The sequence below is a fragment of the Meriones unguiculatus genome, chromosome 1 (assembly GCF_030254825.1).
Source record: "Meriones unguiculatus strain TT.TT164.6M chromosome 1, Bangor_MerUng_6.1, whole genome shotgun sequence".
NCBI lineage: Eukaryota > Metazoa > Chordata > Mammalia > Rodentia > Muridae > Meriones > Meriones unguiculatus.
Window position 1 is genome coordinate 5,009,226 of NC_083349.1, and position 20,115 is coordinate 5,029,340.

The 20,115-nt window shown below is 53.0% G+C and overlaps 2 protein-coding genes across 6 annotated transcripts in view; one reads left to right on the forward strand and one right to left on the reverse strand.

The window, feature by feature from the left end:
• Positions 1 to 4,826: 4,826 nt before the first annotated feature.
• Positions 4,827 to 19,775, reverse strand: Syt3 (synaptotagmin 3). 4 transcript variants are annotated; one of them, XM_021633845.2, is made up of 11 exons: positions 19,637 to 19,775; positions 18,850 to 18,997; positions 17,715 to 17,880; positions 13,561 to 14,089; positions 11,716 to 12,088; positions 10,906 to 11,124; positions 8,906 to 9,026; positions 8,652 to 8,823; positions 8,428 to 8,560; positions 5,574 to 5,641; positions 4,827 to 5,324 (listed from the first exon to the last, which is right to left on the reverse strand). In XM_021633845.2, exons 3-10 carry the CDS (start codon positions 17,863 to 17,865, stop codon positions 5,576 to 5,578), a joined length of 1,764 nt encoding a protein of 587 aa, XP_021489520.1. In that variant the 5' UTR covers positions 17,866 to 17,880; positions 18,850 to 18,997; positions 19,637 to 19,775; the 3' UTR covers positions 4,827 to 5,324; positions 5,574 to 5,575. The 4 variants fall into 4 exon arrangements, with proteins under 4 accessions (XP_021489520.1, XP_060236052.1, XP_060236057.1 ...); XM_060380069.1 differs by having other exon boundaries at positions 17,715 to 17,885; XM_060380074.1 differs by lacking the exon at positions 19,637 to 19,775 and adding an exon at positions 19,473 to 19,596.
• Positions 18,149 to 20,115, forward strand: part of C1H19orf81 (chromosome 1 C19orf81 homolog) — a 32,607-nt gene continuing 30,640 nt past the window's right edge. For both annotated transcript variants that reach the window (XM_060380122.1, XM_060380127.1), the window contains exon 1: positions 18,149 to 18,200. The gene's annotated coding sequence lies outside the window, so the exon portion shown is untranslated. The remainder of the gene's footprint in view (positions 18,201 to 20,115) is intronic.

A 20,115-nucleotide genomic window follows, 5' to 3' on the forward strand; every position in this document is an offset into this window, starting at 1 on the left:
CATGGGCCAACCCTCAACATGCTTTTTTTTTTTTTTTTTTTGCGAGCTTCCAATTAAACGCTTTCCTTCATAAGAATTGCCTTTGGCACGACATTCTCCTGGGTGGCAGGAGGGTTTTATTGCTTTAATTTGCAATTTGCTGATGACATACAATATTGAGCATACATCTGTGTAGTTAATATATTTAACCGTGTGTGTGTGTTCATGCCTCAGCGCACACGTGGAGGCCAGAGCTTGACATCCTGTGTCTTCCTCAATTGCCCTCCAGCCTCTGCTACCAGAATGCTGGAATTAAAGGTGCAGACCATCACACCTGGCTTTCCACTTTTTTTTTTTTTAAGCCGGTTTCTTACTGAATCTCGAGCCTGACGTTTCTGCTAGACTGCCTGGCCAGGGAGGCTGTGGGGTCCTCCTGCCTCACGCTTCCTGGCCGTGTGAAGCTGCAGGTGCTCACCGCTGCATTCAGGCTGCATGGGAGCCGGGGGCCGAGCTCTAGTGAGCAGAGCGCCTGATCACTGAGCTGTGTCCCCTGCCACGGGGATTTGCAGTCTTGACTGTCAATCTGATTGGACTCAGACACACCTAGGAAATTCATCAAACACACCCTTGTCTCCAGAAAGGAGTCACTATGAGCTGTGGCACAGCCACTATGAGCCGTGGCACAGCCACTATGAGCCGTGGCACAGCCACTGTTTGCTGCGGCACAGTCACTATGAGCCATGCGTCTGCTTGGAGCACCATAGGTTCTCCAATCCCGGCTTCTGTGGTATGGGCCCCTTTGCCCTACCAAGATGGAAGAAAACCTTTGTAACCATTAACCTTCCTTCCCTTGTTTGATCAGGAATTTTCTCATGGGCAGAAAAAGTATAACGGATGCATTTGTTTGACATCTGTATGTCCTCTTTAGTAAAGGTTGAGACCTTTTGTTCATTTGTAAGTTGAGTTATCTAAGTTTAATTGTTGTTTTGTCTCTTGATTCTGGTCTCATGTAGCCCAGGCTGACTTTGGATTTTCTGTGTAGCTGAGGTTGGCCTTGTCCTCCTGTTCCTCCGGCCTCCCTCACCGGAATGCTAGGACAACAGGTACAGGCACTGTGCCTTGTTGTCCGTTCTTTCTTGCTGCTGTGTTTTCCGAGTTTTGTGTATGCTGGAGCAGCAATCCTTTGCCTGCTGTGTTTTGTAAAGGTTCCTTCCCACTCTGCAACTCTTCAATTGTCTTTTTAAAAATTGCACTTATTCACGTGCGTGTCCATAACATGTGTGGAGGTCAGAGGACAAGTTGTGAAAGTTGGTTCTCTCTTTCCACTGTGTGGGTTCCTGGGATAGAACTCAGGTCGTCAGACTTGGCAGCCTATGCCTTTACTCACTGAGCCACCTCTCTGGCACTCTTTTTCTTCTCTTAATTCCTGATTTTCATATTGTCCCACCTCATCCAAAATCCATGAGCTTTGGGTATTTACTACCATGGGTATTTTGGGTATTTTACTACCATGTTAGGCCCATCCAGCCAGTTTTTGATCACCATGGGCTTCAGTACTCTGGAAATGGACATATGGCTCAAATCCTGCCAGTGAGAATAAATGATGGTAGTTTGATCTCAGCATTCAGGGCAGAGGTACCTTCAATTAGGTTGCTTCAATGATAGAATGAAAGCCTGAATTTGGAGGTCAGACCAATCTTTTCTTGAAAATTTATTGTATTTGTGTGTGTGTGTGTGTGTGTGTGTGTGCGCGCGCGCGCGCGCGCGCGCTCACGTGCGTGCAAGTGCATGCATGTCCACAAGCACGCGCATATGAATGCAGATGCCCACAGAGGCCAGAAGAGGGCATCAGATCCCTCGGAGTTAGTGTTACAGGTGTTTGTGAATTGGCCTGGAAACCAAACTCAGCTGCTCTGCAAGAGCAGCAAGCGCTTTTGAACACGGAGCCATCTCTCCATAAGTTTTTTTATTAGTTTGCTTTCAGACCTTAATGAGGTTTGGTTTCTATGTAATGAAACGTATAGGTTGTCTGTTTTGTTTTGAGACAGGGTCTCTTGTACTCCAGGCGGGCTTCAGCTTACTAAGTAGTCTGATCCTCTCCCCAAGTCTGGGATACAAGGCATACCACCATGTCCAGTTCTGACTTTTCAGAGATCCTGTGCACCTGTGTTCACAGCGACATTATTCACAGAATCCGAAAGGTGGAAGTAATTTAGGAGTCTGTCAAGCGGTGAGTGAGTGACACTGAGGATGCGGTGTGAGATGGAGGGCTTGGCTAGCAATCACAGAGCTCACTGAGCTCTGGGTTCCGTCTCCAGTCGCAAAAGTGCAACACAACAAAGTTCTAGATGACTGGGTGAGCGAAAGGTTGCATGTTTGCAGGTAATGGAATACTGTTCGTCTTCAAAATGAAACCGGCCTGAGTATGTATGGTAGCTCATGGATATGATCTCAGCATTCGGGAGGCTGAGGAAGGAGAATTGCCATGAGTTCAAGATCAGCCTGGGAGAGAGAGGAAGGGAAGAGAGGAGAGGCATGGGAAGGGAAAGAGGAAGGGAAGGGAGTACAGGGAAGGGTTTGTAGGAAGGAAGGAAGAAGAGGAGAAGGGAGGAGAAAGGAGAGAGGAGAGTTAGGGATCTCCAAGTAAGACCATCTTGGTTTTAGACTGGTCCCACATCAATAGCAGGTGTTCTTAAAACAGACAAACAGAGGGGGTAAGGGTGTATCTCAGTAGGAGGGCTTGCCCAGCATGCAGGAAGCCCTGGGTTCCATTCTAACTTCACAAAAACCAGGCATGGTGGTGCACACCTGTCACGCCAGCACTTAGGAGGTACAGGCGGGAGGATCAGGAGTTCAAGATGATGATCTTGAACTACATGACGTAATATGACATAGCGCTACATGACGTGTTCAAGCCAGCTTGAGCGCCATGAGACCCCATCGTAAACAAAACAAACTCAGCAGGGAGACAAAGGGCAGTGCTGTGAGGACATGACTACACTGAAGTGATGTATGGTAGCTCTGCAAGGCCAGGCTTGCCACCTCCATCTGTTGCCAAGGGACCAGCAAGGACTGGATTCTCCCTTAGCAACCAAACACATCTTGACTTCTGACTTCCGGTCCAGGAAGAACTTCCTGTGTGCTCAACCCACCATTTTGAAGTACTGGCCAACAGACCAAGAGAGAGCAGTAGTTCTGCAGGTTTCTCCTTTTCACAGTGGGAGAGTTTGTGGAGATGTTGCCTATGAGATGAATTCCAAGATGGGACATGTCAGACATCTGGAGGCCTATCCCTTCCCTCTGCTGTACAGTTCTCGTAGGACCATCCATCAAAGGCCCCTGTTCCTGACTTAAGAATTATAAATTTGAGATTCATTTGCCATAGGGACAAAAGGGGGGGATGAGCTTCCCATAGTGTCTGGGCCAGTGGTGTGAGGGGAGGAGGTGGCGGGAGAGTCCTTCAGCATATTTATCACATGTAAATCAAATGACTGACTTAGGGTGGCTATCCAAAGCCTAAGTACCAATCAGAGCCTTTTCCCAAATATGAGGGTACCTGAGGAGGCATGGTCCTCATCTTTTTTTCTCTCAGAAATAATCATCTCTCTGTAATGGAAGTTTTGGTTTCTTTAAAAACTCAGTTATGTTATATAAGCAGGTTTTTGTTTTACTCCCAAGTGAGGGATATGGGGCTGCCTTAGTTTGCCCACAGTGGATAACTGCCTCATGCAGCTCAGAGAGGGGCACAGTCTTTGCCAGCTGGTAACAGCCTCATGGACTCAGAGAGGCTTGTGATCTTTGCCAACGGGAATTAGTGGACTTCTGAGGACTCTGAGAGGGTATAAATACAAGAGCCCAGAGAGAGAATGAGGGCTCTGAGGAGACAAAAGGAGGAGAAAGAAGGCTGTTGGTTCGTTCTGCTGCTGCTTGACTGCTAGATATCCTGATGACTGAGACTGATATTTTCCCAAAGAACCATACTTCCCTAACCAGCCGGAACTAAGTCTCACAAAGTCTACAACCAGGCTGGGGAGATGACTCGGAGGTTAAGAGCACTGCTTGCTCTTCCAGAGGTCCTGAGTTCAATTCCCAGCAACCACATGGTGGCTCACAACCATCTATAAGTGAGATCTGGTGCCCTCTGCTGGTGCACAGGTGTACATGCAGGCAGAACATTGTATACATAAACTACATAAATCTTTTTAAAAGAGGTCTACATCCCTTTTCCTTCTAGCCTTCTTTCTCTCCTACCTAGGGTTGTGGGGTTGGAAGAGAGGTAGAGGCTATAGAAACCCCAAATAAAGTAGAGTTAATAAACAGAGCCACATCTCTCAGGTTCTTATCAGGTTCTTGCCCGTGTGTCTTCTTCATTCTCCCCTGCTCATGCCTCCTTGCTGATGACAAAACCCTCATGTAGGAGAGCCCCAATTACAAGATGTCACTTTACCAGAATGCTTTGCAACCTGGAGTTAGTAACAGCTAGGTTTGGGCAGCTCTAGAATTCTTAAGGACAAGATGATTGCATAAGGGAGGCGCCTGTCTGAGGTGCCTGCTTGGATGTCATTGCCTAAGAATAGGACACCTAGCACTGTGGAAGGTACCCTGTCCTCACGAGAGGCAGGCCAAGCCAGCTCCCCATCCTCTGCTCGGTGCCCAGAGTTACCTATGGCGGTCTGTCTTTGGAAGGTTAGTCAGAAGTGCACAAGGCATTTCTGTCGCTTTGTCTCTTACAGTTGGAAATTCTGTTTTGGCTCTCATCTGGAAATCTCATTTGGAGAACCCCCCTGGTAGCCTAGCCCCACCCACTCCAGCACACATCCTAGTCCCCTGGAGATAGGAGCCCCAAATGGAATGAGACCCACAGAGTGTGTTTATTTCTGGTGATGATAGCAGCAGCAGAGGGGGATCGGCCAGACGCAGATGGAGGGACGGAGGGGTGGACGTTGTACAGGGTGTGTCTGTTCAGGGGACATCAAGGATTGGTCCGTCGACATTCACGGTGAGGACACAGGCCAGAACAGCAAGACTCAGACAACAGCGAAGGGGCAGACAAGTAGACAGACAGGGGTGGAGGCAGGGGTCTCCAGACATGCACGGCCCCTTGCCTCTACGGGGAACTCTGGGGGTAAGAAGACAGACAATGGAGGCTGAGAACCACCCACCCTGAAACAGGGAGCCGGGCCCGCGGCCTCCTAGCCTCACACCTCCCCGATAAGGAGGGGAGGCCCAGGCCACCCCGCACCAGCAGCTCGGACATTATGGCTTCGAGGAGATGAGTTCACAGTCCGGGCAGGAAGGGATGGGGTCCTGAGGGCATCTGGTCCGATCCCAGGCTTAGACCAGACCTAAAAACCAGGAGTGGGAGGAAGAGGAGAGACCTGAGTGAGTTAGGACAAAGCCATTGCAGCCTGATACCTCCTTCAGACCCAGGGGTCCAGGCTCAGCCCTCCTCCTTCAGACCCAGCGCCCCTCCTTCAAACCCAGCCACCCCCCACTCTTTTAGGCCCAGGCTCCAGCCCCAGCCTTCCTCCTTTAGACTCAGAGGTCCTTCCTCAGCCAGTGCTCAGAGGACCATCTGCCTTTCCGGGTCTTACCCTCACTCTGAGTTCTCTTTCTCTGACAGTCCTTTGCCGCCTTTTGTGAAGCTGCTCAGAGTCTTCTCCTGGAGTTGGGGGTGAAAGAGAACAGCTGCATTACCCAGCAGGGAGCCTCTGTCCCATTCTTCTATAAGCTGTCTTTCCTTAGATCCCAGGGGATGTGGGAAATGGTATCGCCATCCATTCTACTAGAGGGGAAACTGAGGCACAAATGAGGTCTAAAACACAAGGAAGATAGGGTCATGGAAAGGAGCCACGAGGCAGGTCCAGGGCTCAGGAGGTTGAAACCTTATCTTGGGATCCAGGGAGCCACCGAGCTGTCAGCAGGCTCTGGGCAGGGGCTATCTGGATAGAGGCTGTCGGTCTGTGGCCACACACAGCACCAGGGCTGAAACCCTGCCCTCCAGGGAAGGCCTCCACCTTGCAGGATCATCCAGCGCTGGTAGTGTGGCTCACTGGACCTTCCCAGAGAAGCAGAGTGAGGGAGGTCACTGGAAGAGTGCATGCCCAGGAGGGTACAAGCTCTGTCCTCACAGCGGGTTCCCATCTCGTAAGCTCTCAACCCTGAGCTCTGGGCTGGGCTGCTCAAACTCTGGGAAAGGGGCTTGTGCGTGTCTGGGGAGGGGTCAACTTGCCATGGAGAGAATTGACGTGGGTTTGTCTCAGCCCAGGGTTAGGGCTAGCCTGAGACTTACACAAAGGGTTAAGGTTAGCCTCAGAATGAGACTCAGACTCAGACTTGGATGAGGGGTTAGCCTCTGACTCAGACTCACTCCATAGCCCAGACTGGCCTGGAACTCACTCTGGCCTGAAACTCAAGACAAACCCCTTGTCTCGGCCTCCAAAGGGCCACCTTACAGGCACGAGCCACAGCACCCAGGTTCTACACTGTTTCAGGGTGAATTTTCCTTAGTATACCAAAATAATAGAAAACTACCAAGAAACAAAGATTGAGGTCTGAAAAATCTACATTATTCTGAGCAGAATTTACAGTAATTTTACTTCTTTTAATGGAAGCAAATATGTGGATATTTTCAAAGCGGATGTCTTTGTAGAGAAAATGGTCACATTTGACAGTTTCTGTGGACCCACAGGTGTGTGTGTGTGTGTGTGTGTGTGTGTGTGTGTGTGTGCTAGCGTGTGTGGGCGTGTGTGCATGCCTGGAGGTGGTGTATACTTGTGTATGCTGTGCATATGTGTGCTTTATGTGTGTGCATCTATAGCCATGCCTGTGCGCACGCATACAGAGGCCACAGCAGGACATGGTCCTCTGTTGCTGCTGTCTCCCTTAGTGCCTGGAGACGGGGTCCCTTCCTGAACCAGAACATCAACCTCCTCAGCTGGACTAGCTGGAAGCGAGCTCCAGGACTCCAGATCTCTTCCCCGCAACACTGTGCTTACAAGCAGAGCAGCCATGGGTGCTGGGGACGGGACTCAGACGCAGAGCGGAGACTCTTACACTGGGCCATCTCTCCAGCCCCACTCTGTGTTTTAAGACAAAGCCCTTCACCAGGACCTGGGGCTCATCCATGGGGTTTGGCTGGCTGGCCAGTGAGTCTCTGGTGTCTCTGCCTCCTTGCCGCTGGGATTTCAGGCTGTGACCCCAGACCGGACCTTTGCCTGCATTCTGGGGCAGTTCTCATGCTTGCACCGCAGATACTTCCTAACCCAGCCATCCCTCCAGTCCCAAGAGGCTATTTTAAACAGCTTTCGCAAAGCTGAGAAGTGAATGCACTGCTTCTACCACAAAAGTAGCCACTGGCGGGGGCTGGAGAGGTGGCTCAAGGGTTGAGAGCCCTGGCTGCTCTTCCAGAGGACCTAGCTTCTGTTCCCAGCACCCACAGCAGCTCACAACTGTCTGTAAGTCTGAGTCCAGGGGATCTGATGCCCTCTTCTGGCTTCTGCAGGCACTGCATGCAAGCAGACACGCAAGCAGGCACAACACCCATAAGATAGATTCTTCCTAAAAGTGGCCACTGAGGTCCAGTCTCTCCAATCTGTGCCACCTGAACCTCCTCCTAAGCCCCTCTCAATGCCCTCTCTTCCAGAACATTCTCCCAGGGCCCTTGTGGAAAGCCGTCTGCCTCAAAAGACTCACATCACAGCCCCTACACAAGAAACAAGCGCCCAGTGGTCTTCCCGACAGACCCTGCGCCATGCCTTCCTGTTAGGCTGTGCTTTGAATCCACCGTTAGCGTTGTGAGCGTTGTTTGTGGCGCTGGGGGCTAACCTTCACGTGTGACAAGCAAATGCTCTGCTGCTGAGCTACACCTTCCTGCCTGATATTTTCTTATTCGTTAAAAAATCATTCTCCAGCACTCAAGGCGGGAGGCAGGCGGATCACTGTGAGTTTGAGGACAGCCTGATCTACAAGCAAGTCCAGGACAGCCAGGGCTACACAGAGAAACCCCATCCCCAAAAACTAAAACAAAAAAAATCATTCTTCTCCCAGCACTTGGGAGGTGGATTTCTGTGAATTCAAGGCCAAACTGGTCTACATAGTGAGTTCCAGGACAGCCAGAGCTACACAGAGAATTCCTGTCTTGAAAAGCAAACAAACAAGCAAAAACAAAAACATTACATCACATCCACTAATATTCACACCTTGCTGGGGTGGGGGGTAAAAGATTTGTCACCCCATTTCTTCATATATTTTGTGTTTAGCATCTGTGACCACGGCGGAGCGCTCCACAAACTGAACCCTCACAGCGGCCCTCACTGTAGCTGCTACTCACGGGCTGGAGTCCCAGGAAAGGGAACAGGGACAGACAGGTTGAGCGAGTCGCCCCTAGCCCACACAGCCAGACACAGGCAGCTGTGCCCACACCTGGCAGAGGTGGCCTCCACTCACCTCCACCAGCTGGTGCCAGTGCTCCACAGGCTTGCGCGGGTTAGCCAGCATCTCTGCCCAGTGCTCCCTGCCATGTGGGTCTGCAGCCTCTGGCCCCACGCGACACACACCAATCACCTCATTGTGGCCGATGCTGGGGGGTGGGGAAGGGGTTACTGGAAAGGTGAGGGGATGCGGCCAGCCACACCCCGCCACGCCTGGCCCTGCCTCGGGGTGCCTCTCACCAGTCATAGTCCACCACTGCAATGCTGAGTCCCACATTCTCCACACTCTCGGGGGCCACATCGAAGACCAGGGCCTCATTGTACGTGGGGTTCAGCGTGTTCTTCTTAATGGAGGTCTTCCGTTTCTTCAGACGTCGCCCCTCACTGATCAGAGAGGCCTTCACATAGGGGTCTGTGCAGAGAAGCAGGGGACTGAGCAGAGGCCTCCCCCCTCAGACCCCAACCTTCTTCCTCAGGCCTCAACCCAGACACACCTGAGAAGCCAGTGAGGTCCATTGCTTTGAGGTTAGAGGCTTTGATGATGGTCACGGTGAGGCGCCCAGCCGTGGGGAGGTAGCAGAGTGAGAAATTGAGCTCCCCAAGATCTGCCTTTTCCTGCAGGGGGGACAGAGGGCCGTGTGACCATCTTTCCCTGCAGCTCTCTCCATCCTGCCTCCTTTTTGCACCGCTGCTAGGTTCCCATCTACTGAGCAGTCTGACTCTTGGCCAAGGCCCCATTGCTTCCCTGCCACAGCTGTTCACCATCAAAGCCTGTTTTGTTCTGTAGAGAAGATGGTGGAACGCAGAGACAAGAGAAAGGGTGAGAGAGATTTGGCAAGAGAGACAGAAACCAAGAGAAGGTGGACAAAGGCAGAGAAAGGGAGAGAGAGAAATGAACAGAGATGGAGAAAGATGGAAACCCAGAGAAATGGGAGGAGGGGAAAGAGGGATGGAGAGAGAGAGACAGACAGACAGACGGACATGGTGGGTAGGAGAGACAAAGACCAGTAGAAAAGCAATCAGAGACTGAGAAAGAGACCTAGAGAGAAGGAGGAATGCCAGGCCCAGTGTTCATGAGATGCTAAGGCTTTGATGGCTCAGGGATAGAATCGGGAGGGGAGGAAGGGCTTCCCCAGCAGAGAGAAGAGCTTGGGCAAAGGTTGTGACAGTGGTAAGCAGGGTGAACAGAGCCTAGGTTAGTGTGGGTCAGAGCCTGGAGGCCCTGGGTGTGGATCCTGGGGGGCTCTGGCCACTGCTTCGTTCTGGAGCATCCAAGAAGGAGCAATTGGCCTCTATAGAAGCTTCCTTCTGCTCTCTGTGTCTCCTGTGCTCTGCAGCAATCTTCCCACCCTTGAGCCATAGAGGCCAGGAGGCTTGTGTGGGACTCAGTCTGTCCCTTCTCTCCACGGCCTCCAGCTACCAACCCTGTCCCTTATGAATGAATGTCCACTCCCACCTTGGCACTTGCATCTCTAGATCTCTCTTCTCCCTCTCTCTTAGGGTCTCTGCTTCCCCACCCTGGTGAGGGGATGAATGAATGGATGGATGAGTGAAAGCCTCAGGTGAGAAACAGGAGGGTTGGGCAGAAGGAGACAGGGTTGGGGGAGAGCTAGACCCTTTCACGGGGCAGCCCTGGTGGCAGCAGTGTGCATGGGAGTTCCGGGTCCCGGAGACTGGGCCTGAGGGACAAGGAAGCTGACCACGGAGAGCTCCTTAGGGAAAAGCTACAGGTGCCTGCTTCATCCATACCCCTGACAAACGAAGACACTGAGGCTCAGAACTGCCCTCTCCTGGCTCCCACAAACTGGTAGGAATTGCAGATAGGAACTGGCACTGGGTATGAGGCCTGAGGACCCAAGGGCTCAGGACACTCGGTTAGGCCTGGGCATGGCATGGGAACTGCAAGGGGGTAAGAGGCTCTATGGCAGTTGCCACAGAATCAGAGTCAGGAGTGTGTGCTCTCTGATCTGATGCTATGAGAAGTGGGGAACCCTGAATATCCTACGTCTGAGGATCCAGGTGGTAGGACTCCCAAGGAACCTCAAAGAGGCAGAAGGAAAGACTGTGAAAGGGTTTGAAGGGAGAAATTTGAAGAATTAAGACCTTTAGAGAGGGCCTGGGCACCTGGAAGTCTGGAAATGAGCAAGCGACTGTTGGGAGGGGAAGTCATGGCAGGGGAAGGGGAGAATGAGTTAGATAGTGACATCTGGGTCAGAGGGCAAACTGTCACAGGCATGTAAGATATCAGGTGGGAGACAAGCTTGAGAATCTAGGCTCAGGGCCTGATAACAAACATAGTCTCATAAAGCTGGAAAGGGAAGAGATTCCTCCCCAAGTCCCTCATCATCCTAGCTTCTGTGTGTGCAATATTCCCTGCAAAATAGTGCTTCCAGCACTTGGGGATGGAAATGAGGAGGATGACATGTGGGGGGCCTGGGGGTGGGGGGAGAGGGGAGAGCTGGTACAGGGGCCCGTTGTGAATGGATCCACTGACCGAGCCACCCTCCAGGATGTCCCTCCACAGCGGGCGATCAGGGGGCTGTTCAGCCAGCTCCAGCAGGTTGTCCAAAACCACCTGGCCAATGAGGTCATGCCGCGAGAAGCGGTCAAAGTCATAAACGCTGAAGTGCAGCTTGCGCTGTGCCAGCTCGGCCAGCGGCACGGAGAACTGGAACGTCTCGTTAAAGATGGGGTTCAGCGTCTTCCTGTGCACCTGGGGATAGAGGCAGAGACACACGAGATGTCCACTGGCCTTGTTCCCAGAATCGGTAAGCTGTGTGCTCCACGTCTGCCCGGAGCTTTCAGATCCAGACTCCTCCCTCAGACCCAGAGGCTTCAGCCCTCTTTCCTCAGAGCCACAGCCCTTCCTCAAGCCCAGCCCTCCTCCCACAGACATGAAGGTCCTCCCCAGCCCTTCTTTTTCAGGCCCAGAGATTCATATACCAAGTCCTCCTCCCTGAGATCCAAGCCTCCTCCAAATCCTTCTTTCTCAGACCCAGGTCCAGACCACTGCCTTCCTCCCTCAAAAACCAGGGATGAACACCCTAGAACGCCTTCCACAACCCCAAGGACAAGACCTCAGACCCCTTTTTATGACCCATGGGTGTTCCCCAGATTCCTCTCTCAGACTTGGGGTACAGACCTCATCCCTCTTCCCTCAGATCCAGAGGTCCAGTCCCCTGCCCTCCTCTCAGACCCAAGGATCCTAACCTCAGCCCTTGTCCCCCAGGGCTCTTCCCTACCCCCCCTCCCTCAAACCTAGTAGATCACATAAACACTACAAACCCTGGCCCTTCGCCCTGACCTTGGTCTGGAACTTCTTTTTGCGATCGGGCAGCAGGTAGATCTTGACGTAGGGGTCTGAGAACCCATTGGAGTCCTTTGCTGGGAGGTCCAGGGCCTGCAGGATCCGCACCACAAGCTGGTCAGAGCCATAGAGGTACCGCAAGGCAAAACTGATCCGGCCACAGGGCGCCCCTGCCTCCCCAGAGCCCCCGCCTCGCCGGCCGCCAGGTCCGGTGCCCTGGTACAGCTCTGGCTTGATCTGACCGATGAGCTTGGCCTTCTCCTCACCACCCGGCAAGGGTAAGGGCAGTGCAGGTGGTCGCTCTTCACTGCTCGGGTCTGCTTGCGTGGTCAGGGTCTGCTGGGTGAGGGGCCTGGGCAGGGCTGGGTACCTGTGTGTCAGGGGAGACCAAGGTGAGGTTCAGATCCGAGTGGCATCTGATTCCATCTGACTCCCAGCCAGGTGCCTATAATCCTGTCCTTGACTGGTTATTTGACCTTGAATAAGACACGTGTGCTTCCTGAGCCTCAGTTTCCCCGCCAGCAGCAGGGGTGTTACCCACATTTCTAAACCAGCTCCAACCAGACCTGAAGGTCATCAGGTTCCCAATACCTCACTCAAATCCTCAAAGTCATTTTTGGCCCGATCCTCCATCATGGCTTGTTCTGTGCTCAGCTTCTCCTCTGCCTGCCTGGGCTACTGGCTGCATTTCTCCCTCTCTAGATGGCTCAAGAGTTGGCACCTCTCCTCCTTGGCTTATAGCCCTGCTGTGGCTCCCCAGTGCCCTCAGAGCACAGCCTTTCCACCTGCCACTTCTATCCTTGAATGGTCTGGTGTCTGCAGCTTCATGTCCCAGGCTTTATCCAGATTTTATCTCCTGCCTGCCTGCCTGCCTGCCTGCCTCCTGGCTCTTCCCACCATGCACTTGGTCTCCACTGCTCTCCCTGTGCTCCTGCCTGAAATGACTGTATACACACCCCTACCTGCACACTTGTCTTAGCTCCCCAACCATGTGAATGTCTGTCTATCAAGGTACCTCCATCTCCAGGAAAATTTTAGCTTCCTCCAACCCTGGGCTGGGGTCTCCTTGGGGCCTTTGGTGGTCCCCAGAGCTGCTTTCCTGTCTCCCTAGCCTGTACCCCTTGGACTGTCAGAGCCCTTAGTGTGGAAGCATGAACACAGCATCCAACTGAGGTCCAGCTCCTACCAGCCCCTAAGCTTTCAAGCACAGAATGAGGAAGAATGAGAATGGCCAGGTGAACACTGGGTCCAGGTTACTAATCATAGCTTACACTAAATGAGATAAATAATTGCCTACACCTCAGAACCCCACCACCACCACCACCACCACCACCACCACTGAGACTGAATCTACAGCCTTCTGCAAGCTAGACTAGAGCTCTTCCAAAAATCCACACCCTGGCAACTCACTGAAGAAAGGGCTCTCCCTCTCAGGCACAGCCCCACCCCACCCCTGCCCTGGGGAATTCTAGGCAGGTGCTCTCCCACTGAGATACTTTTTTTTTTCAATCCTGATTTTAAGACAGGGCTTCACTAAGTTGCCCGGGCCAACCCTGAACTTTAGATCCTCCTGTCTTAGGCTGTGAAATGGCTGAGATGTACACTACTATGCTGGTTTCTAACCCTGGATTCTTGTCTCCAGGCTCCTTCTGTGTCTTAACCTAGGAATTCAAGGCTCTGCTCCCTTCCTCTTGAGTCTGGGCCTCAGTCCCATCCTCCCTAGGAACCAGGAATCAGTACACCATCACCTGCCCTGACCCTATACCGGAAGAGCCACAGATAAGAAAGAGACAGAGAAGCAGAGCTTCATGGCGAAGCCCCAAGCCCAATACCCTCTCTCACCTGGTGGTGGGTGCTAGACTTGTGACCTGCTGATGAGACTGGGCACTGGGCAAGCCCCCACCACTAGGAGGCAGCAGGAGCAGCCCAGAGCCTGTTCCACCCTCCGAAGGCAGCTCAGGGGATGTCTGGCTCGGTTTGACTCCAGCAGCTACCACAGAGGCCACAGCAGCCTCTGGATATGAGTCCATGTCCAGGTAGGAAGGTTCTGGAGGCTCTGAGCCAGCAAGGCCGCCCGGCTCCAGCAGCTCGGCAAAAGGCGGATGGTGGGCTGTGTGGGCATGGTGGTGCGGGCCACCCAGCAGGGGATGGCCACCTAGGCTGGCTCCCAGGTGGTGCCCACCACCTCCTACCAAGCCTGCCAACCCAACTCCAGGGGCTAGGTCTTTGCGGAGGGGGCCACCGCCCACTGCTGAGCCTCCTTTGTCCCTCCAGGGCACCCAGCATAACTTCCAGGACACGAAGAGAGAGACACCCAGGAGGACGATGCCGCAGAATGTCACAATGACTGACAGCAGGCTCACGGAAATGTCTGGAAAGAGTGAAGAGAGAGGTCAGGGATCATGAGGCATCAATGATATCCCAAGAATATCTGGCATGTTTTTGCCCTGCCTATTTTCCTGGTACCACTGACTTTGAACTCAATGTTTCTTCTATGGCTGCATTGCTCTACAATGGGTGTATACAGAGCCAGTGGGACTCACAACCCACTCTGCAGGTAGCAGGTGACAGGTGGCAGATGCAAGCCCTGAAGACTGCCTGGAGCTCTCCAGCTCATGATGCTTCTCTGCAATAGGGCATTTCTGAAGGACTAGACCCCCAGAGGCTTGGAGACAACCCAGGAAATATTTTGCTGTGTGTTCTTGGGAATCTACCTTAACCTCTGTGGGGCTTACATTCTGCATTTGGCCAATGGGATGACCCAACTCTGCCCTTTGTGATGGATGCAAATGGCAGGTAGAACACAAGGGCAAACATTTGCCGAGGTGTGACACTCCAGCTGATAACTCGGAGCACCCCTTGAGGTTGCCAACATAGTCGTTCCTGTTTGACAACAGGAAGTGGAGGCCCACACAATACGCCCCATGGGGGCTTGGGAGATGCCTCAGTCAGTTAAGTGTTCGCTGCACAAGGGTGAGGGCTTGGTTTGAATTCCCAGCAGTTCCACCGAAAGGCTGGGCAGGGTGGCAGGTGCATGTAATCCCAGCACTGGGGAGGCATAGTCAGCTGCTTCCTTAGGAGCTTGCTGGCCAGTCAGCCTTGCCTACTTGGTTAACAAGTGAGTCTGTTTCAAGACATAAGGTGGACAGTGCTTGAGAAATATCTGTGGCTGACCTCTGACCTCCCACACGTGCATGTGTGCACATGCTTTCCCTACCCCCAACCCCCATGCACCACAGGTGCCACACTTCTAAACTCATGTTATTCCTACCACACTTCGGTACTTTTGGATGAACAGTGGCCCCAGGGAGACTCCCTTACTCAGATCATCAGTCTCATGCCTGTGGTCACATGATATAACACACTAACTGGTACCTTCTGAATGCCGGTAACATGCTGCTCTGTTTTGCTGAGAAAGTTCAATAAAGCCCATTTCTGACAACCAATGTTTTGTGGCTCTTTCAGTAATTAGTACCGGGAGTGGGGTATTATGTCTTCTTTAGTAGGGAGTAGGGCTTTATCGATGTAACTCTCCAGGCTGTGAGAATTTATTTTGGAGGTGATTCCTGGGATTGGAGGTAGAATAAGAATGAGTCCTTGCTCTGTCTATATGGAGAACCATGATGGGTGGGGACAAGTAACTCAGTCATTGCCAGCTGGGACATCCAACTGTAATTGCTGTGTTCAGGGAACACTCAGAGAGGAGACACCTCCTAGAGATAGGTCACCTGGTGGAGCAGAAGCAGGGTGTGACATTAATTCTTATGCTTCTGTGTGGCCCACATGTAATATATCTCACCTCCCAGCTGAGAAGACCAAGGCTGTGGGAACGAGGGAAGTCTCAGGAACATGTGCCAGGTATTGGTGCAAGAACTCTGAGCTTTGTCCTGCCACCTCCCTTGGGGTACTCCTGTCTAAGTGGCCACCCCACCTCCTGAGAGTTGTATCTGCTGCTGAAAACCAGAGTCCAGGAGTTTAGCAGCCCTGTGTACGTGGGAGGCACCGGGGCAAGGGAGTCATGAAGGAAACTGGTGGGTGCTCCTACCTTTGCCAGTATAAGATCCCCATCCCAGACCCTGAATCTTTCAAGCCTCTCCAGCTCGACATGCCTGTCTGCACAGCCCAGGGAGTGCAAGACCAGGCCGCTGTGTGCCTAGAGCAAAAGATACTCCCTTTCCACGCCTGACAAGCCCCTGTGTGAGAAGCTGTCAGAACAGGTGCACATATGAGGGCTCCAAGCTCTTGAGGTGTTCTCCCTGCTGTCTTGGCCCACGCTGGACAGTCGGTGACAGTGCTATGTCATGTTGGGCCATCAACCCATACTCTGGAAGGGCTAAAGATTAAGGGCCACCACGAGACAGTCACGTCTACGTGTGATGGTTGCTTTTCACTGTCAACCCGCTAGGTTTGGAGTCACCTACGAGCTCGGTGTGGTGACTCCTGTCTGTCAATTCAGTGCCTATGGGACTGACATAGGATTGCTGTGAGTTTAGGGTGAGCCAGTCTGGGTCACAGAATGAGACCCTATATCAAAATGCAAAACAACAAGGGGCTGGGGCGACGGTTCTGTCAGTAAAGTATTTGTTATGCAAGCATGAGGCCCTTAGTTTGATCTCCAGAGCCCACACAAAAATAGCCAAGCCTGGCGGTGCACACTCATGATCCCAGCACCTGCAGACACAGAGACCAGCAGATCCCGGGGGCTCAGTGGCCATGCGGTCTAGCCAACTTTGTGAGTTCCAAGCCAGTGAGAGACCCTGATTCAAAACATTAAAGGGTAAGTGTCAGCAGTTAAGAGCACTCACTGCTCTTGCAGAGAACCCGGGTTTAATTCCTAGCACCCACACGGTGGCTCACAACTACATGTAACTCCAGTTCCAGGGCATCTGACAGCCTGCTTTGGCCTCTGTGGGCACCAGTAGGTATGTGGTGCACAGACCTACCTGCAGGAAAAATATGTAGGCATACAAGATTAAAAATAAATTAAAAAGTGGACAGTTCCTGAAGAGTTTTCTGACCTGTGCACCCATGTGTGCCCATGTGCACATGTGTACGCACACATACAAGCACACACATATCATCACCACCAGCACCAGCGGCAGCAGGCGAAAGCCTAAAAGCCTAAGGCTGTCTATGAGAGGGCATTTCTAGAGAGAACTCATGGAGGGGAAAGACCAGCAAATTGCAGTAAAAGAGGAGGGACTGCTAGCACCAGGACCCCCGGGTCATGTTTCCTGCTCGGCCATGATGTGGCTGCACTGCCTTCTCCCTGTGATAGAGCTATACCTCCGAACCCACGAGCTAAGTAGATCTTCCCTCTGTTGCCATCAGGAATCTGACTACAGTGACACAAAAGCTGATGAACACATCACATGACCATCCTCCAACAAAAACCCTAAACCCCAAGCTTTAGGGGAGCTTCTCTGTTGGGTAATGAGAATTAAAGCCGACCTGTGACTTTACTGAAAGGTAACACTGGACAGTCGTGCCTCATGTCTCCTGGACTCTCACCTCCCTCCAACCCCCGCACACCAACACCCTTCCTCTGGATGTTTTAGTCTGTAGCTTTTTGGTGTTATTAGTTCTGCCAGAGCTAGGTCTTCACATCTGTAATCCCAGCACCTGGACAACTTATGCAGGAGGATGGTTTCAAGTTTGAGACCAACTGGGCCTCCATAAGACCCTATCTGACCCCCACCTTCTCTTTACCTCAAACAAAAAAAAAAATTCATGATTTCTGAAGGGGATATTTGTTGGCCATAATTAAAAAATGGTAGGTCTACAGGACAAAACACCAAGGTCAGGAGTTAGATGGGCCAAACACACAGCTATTTCTCTCAATTCAGCGGTCTGAGGACAAAGCAGCAGCAGACAAGCTAGAGGCAAGACTGTCAATGGGGTAGCAAGCTGAGCGGCCCTGCTGACCTTCCCCAGATCTTTGCTGTTGTGGAGTTGGGTAGAGGGTAGTGGCTGTTTGGGACAGCTGGGGTTCTGACCTGCGTCTGGACCCCGGGGATAGCCTCTGATCCGCAGCTCGTTGAACTCCTGGCACCTGTCATTGGTGTCAGCATCTCGGACCCGTGCACAGAGGTCTGAGACCAGGATGAGGGCCCGCCGGCAGAGGTCATCTTCGTAGTCCCCAGACATAGTGGCCACGCGATCCTAAACTTAAGAGTGGGGTGGGCAGTGATGCAGACAGTGATACCAACAGATGCAGAGATGAGGGAGAAGGACTGGGAAGGGGCAAATGCCAGAGGGTGGTGGCTCAGGGGCCAGTTGGTCAGGTCACATTGTGGGGTCACCATCCAATGCGAGAGGTCAAGGAGCAAACAGATCAACAGAGCCACACCAAAAGGCAGGGCACTCAGACCAAAAGAATGTGCCCCCAGGGGGACCACAGGCAGGAAGTCAGATCTGGCACTCTGAGACTCAAAGTGGAAGGTGGAGGCAGCCATCGGTAGCTGGCAGCTTGTCTGTGGCAGGTAAATTTGAGCAGGTGGAGGAGCGCTGCTTGGGGCTCAGGGTGGGAAGCTTCTGCAGGTTCAGAGGAAATGACAACACCCCCAAGTTGAGGGAAGGGGAGCTCAGAGGACAGATGGAGATAAGACGGAGGACTAAGCGCAGTCCAGTAGCCAGGGAAAGACAGACACAGAACGTGGAGTATAGAGGTTCAGGGTGGAGGGGCTGGGGAACAGCTTTACTTCATTATGTCCAAGACATGGTACACACACACACACACACACATACACGCACACGCGCGCACACACACACACACACACACACACACACTCAGAAGTGAAGCCGGGCAGGCAGGAGTGTGGGCAGAAATACCTTCCAAAGAGAGACAGGTAGATCAGAAGAGAGAGAGGATGCTGAATTCCGGGTTGGACAGCCAGACAATGGCTGGAGCCCTCAGACACAAGGCGAGAGAACAGAGTTCGGCACACAGATGGACAGACGCATGGTCAGAAAAAAGAGAGCAGGAGAGAGGTGGATGTGGGAGAGGAGGGAGTGACACACGTTTTGGGGTTAGACGTTAGACATGGGTGGGAAAGGAGCACAGGAGGGAAAGACAGTCAGTTAAAAGGGGGCTGCTGAGGAAGACTCCCATCCGGCCAGGGTCAGACTCACCTGCGCTTACCCTTGCCTTGTCCTGGGTGGCAGCCGAGGCGGCGGGGGGCGGTAGCCCATGGGAGTTGCAGGGTGGACGAGCCTAGCCGCTGCGGACCAGTACCCACGCTTGCCAGGTGAAAAGAAGGTGGGGGGGCTGGTATCTGATCTGCCGACCCAAGCCGGGAGGGAAAACAAATCAGCCCAAGCTTTGCATCTTGCCCCACTCCAAGTAGCAGAGCGACCCCAGGTGACCCCAGTGAGGTCCAGCCGCCCCCTCCCACCTCCGGGCCCCCGGCAGCGAGTTAAATGCTTAGAGACTACAACTCCCAGCTGGTCTTGCTGCTAGTGTTACTGCAGCTTTATGGCACCGGAGCTGCTAAGGCGGCTGGGAGTTGAAGTTTTCAATGCGTCTCTGGTCTGCAGAAGATTTTTTTTTTTTTTTGAGGGGGTGTTGGAAGGGTTAAAATGTCAGGGTCCCAAGACTCTGCAGGAGAGGGGAACGGTATCCAGGACCTTGAGAGGTCATGAGGCTTTAATCACTTAGGGGCCATGGGATGGGTCACTGATGCCCATGCCCCGGGGACGGGTGGGAGAAGGGTGGAGTGCACCCAGGTGTTTTGGAATCAGGATCCCCCTTTTACCAGGGCCACGTGCCCCTCCCCCGGAGCGTCCAACTGGCACTGCAGACTTAGCTCCCCAGCTCCAGATGCGCTCCTCTTTGCACCGACCTCCGCGCCCCCACTCGGGGCCTCCCCCTTGGGAAGAGGCTGGGGCGGGGGCGGGGGCGGGGGAGGGGCGGACTCACCGGAGCCGCGGCTGCTGCAGCCCCGGGCGCGCGCGCGCGCCGCCCGCCACCGCGGTGCCTGCCTGGCTCCTCCCCGGCCCTGTCGCAGCTCCTCGGCTCCTCCCTACCTCTTTCCCCCCTCCCCCACCAATCCATGCAACCCAAAAGCCAAAACCACTCTGCCCCTGGTGTGCACCTCCCTGGATTCTGGTTGCACAGTTCCATCCCAGTGAGAGGACACCTGAGGGACCTAGAAGGCTAAGACAAACAGGTCCCAAGACACAAATACTCCTTCCTCCAGGGAGCAGGAGCTCAAGGTTTGCAGCAGAACAGGCAGGAATGAAAGTTGGCTACAGTAGGTCTCAGGCACTAGATTTGAATCCTGGCCTAGACCGCTTGAGACTCTTAGCATCCCAATTCCTGGTGTCCGGCAAAATACAACGAAATTATCTCCTAAGGTACGTTGTTTGAGACGCCAGTCAATGTGCATCAAGCTACCT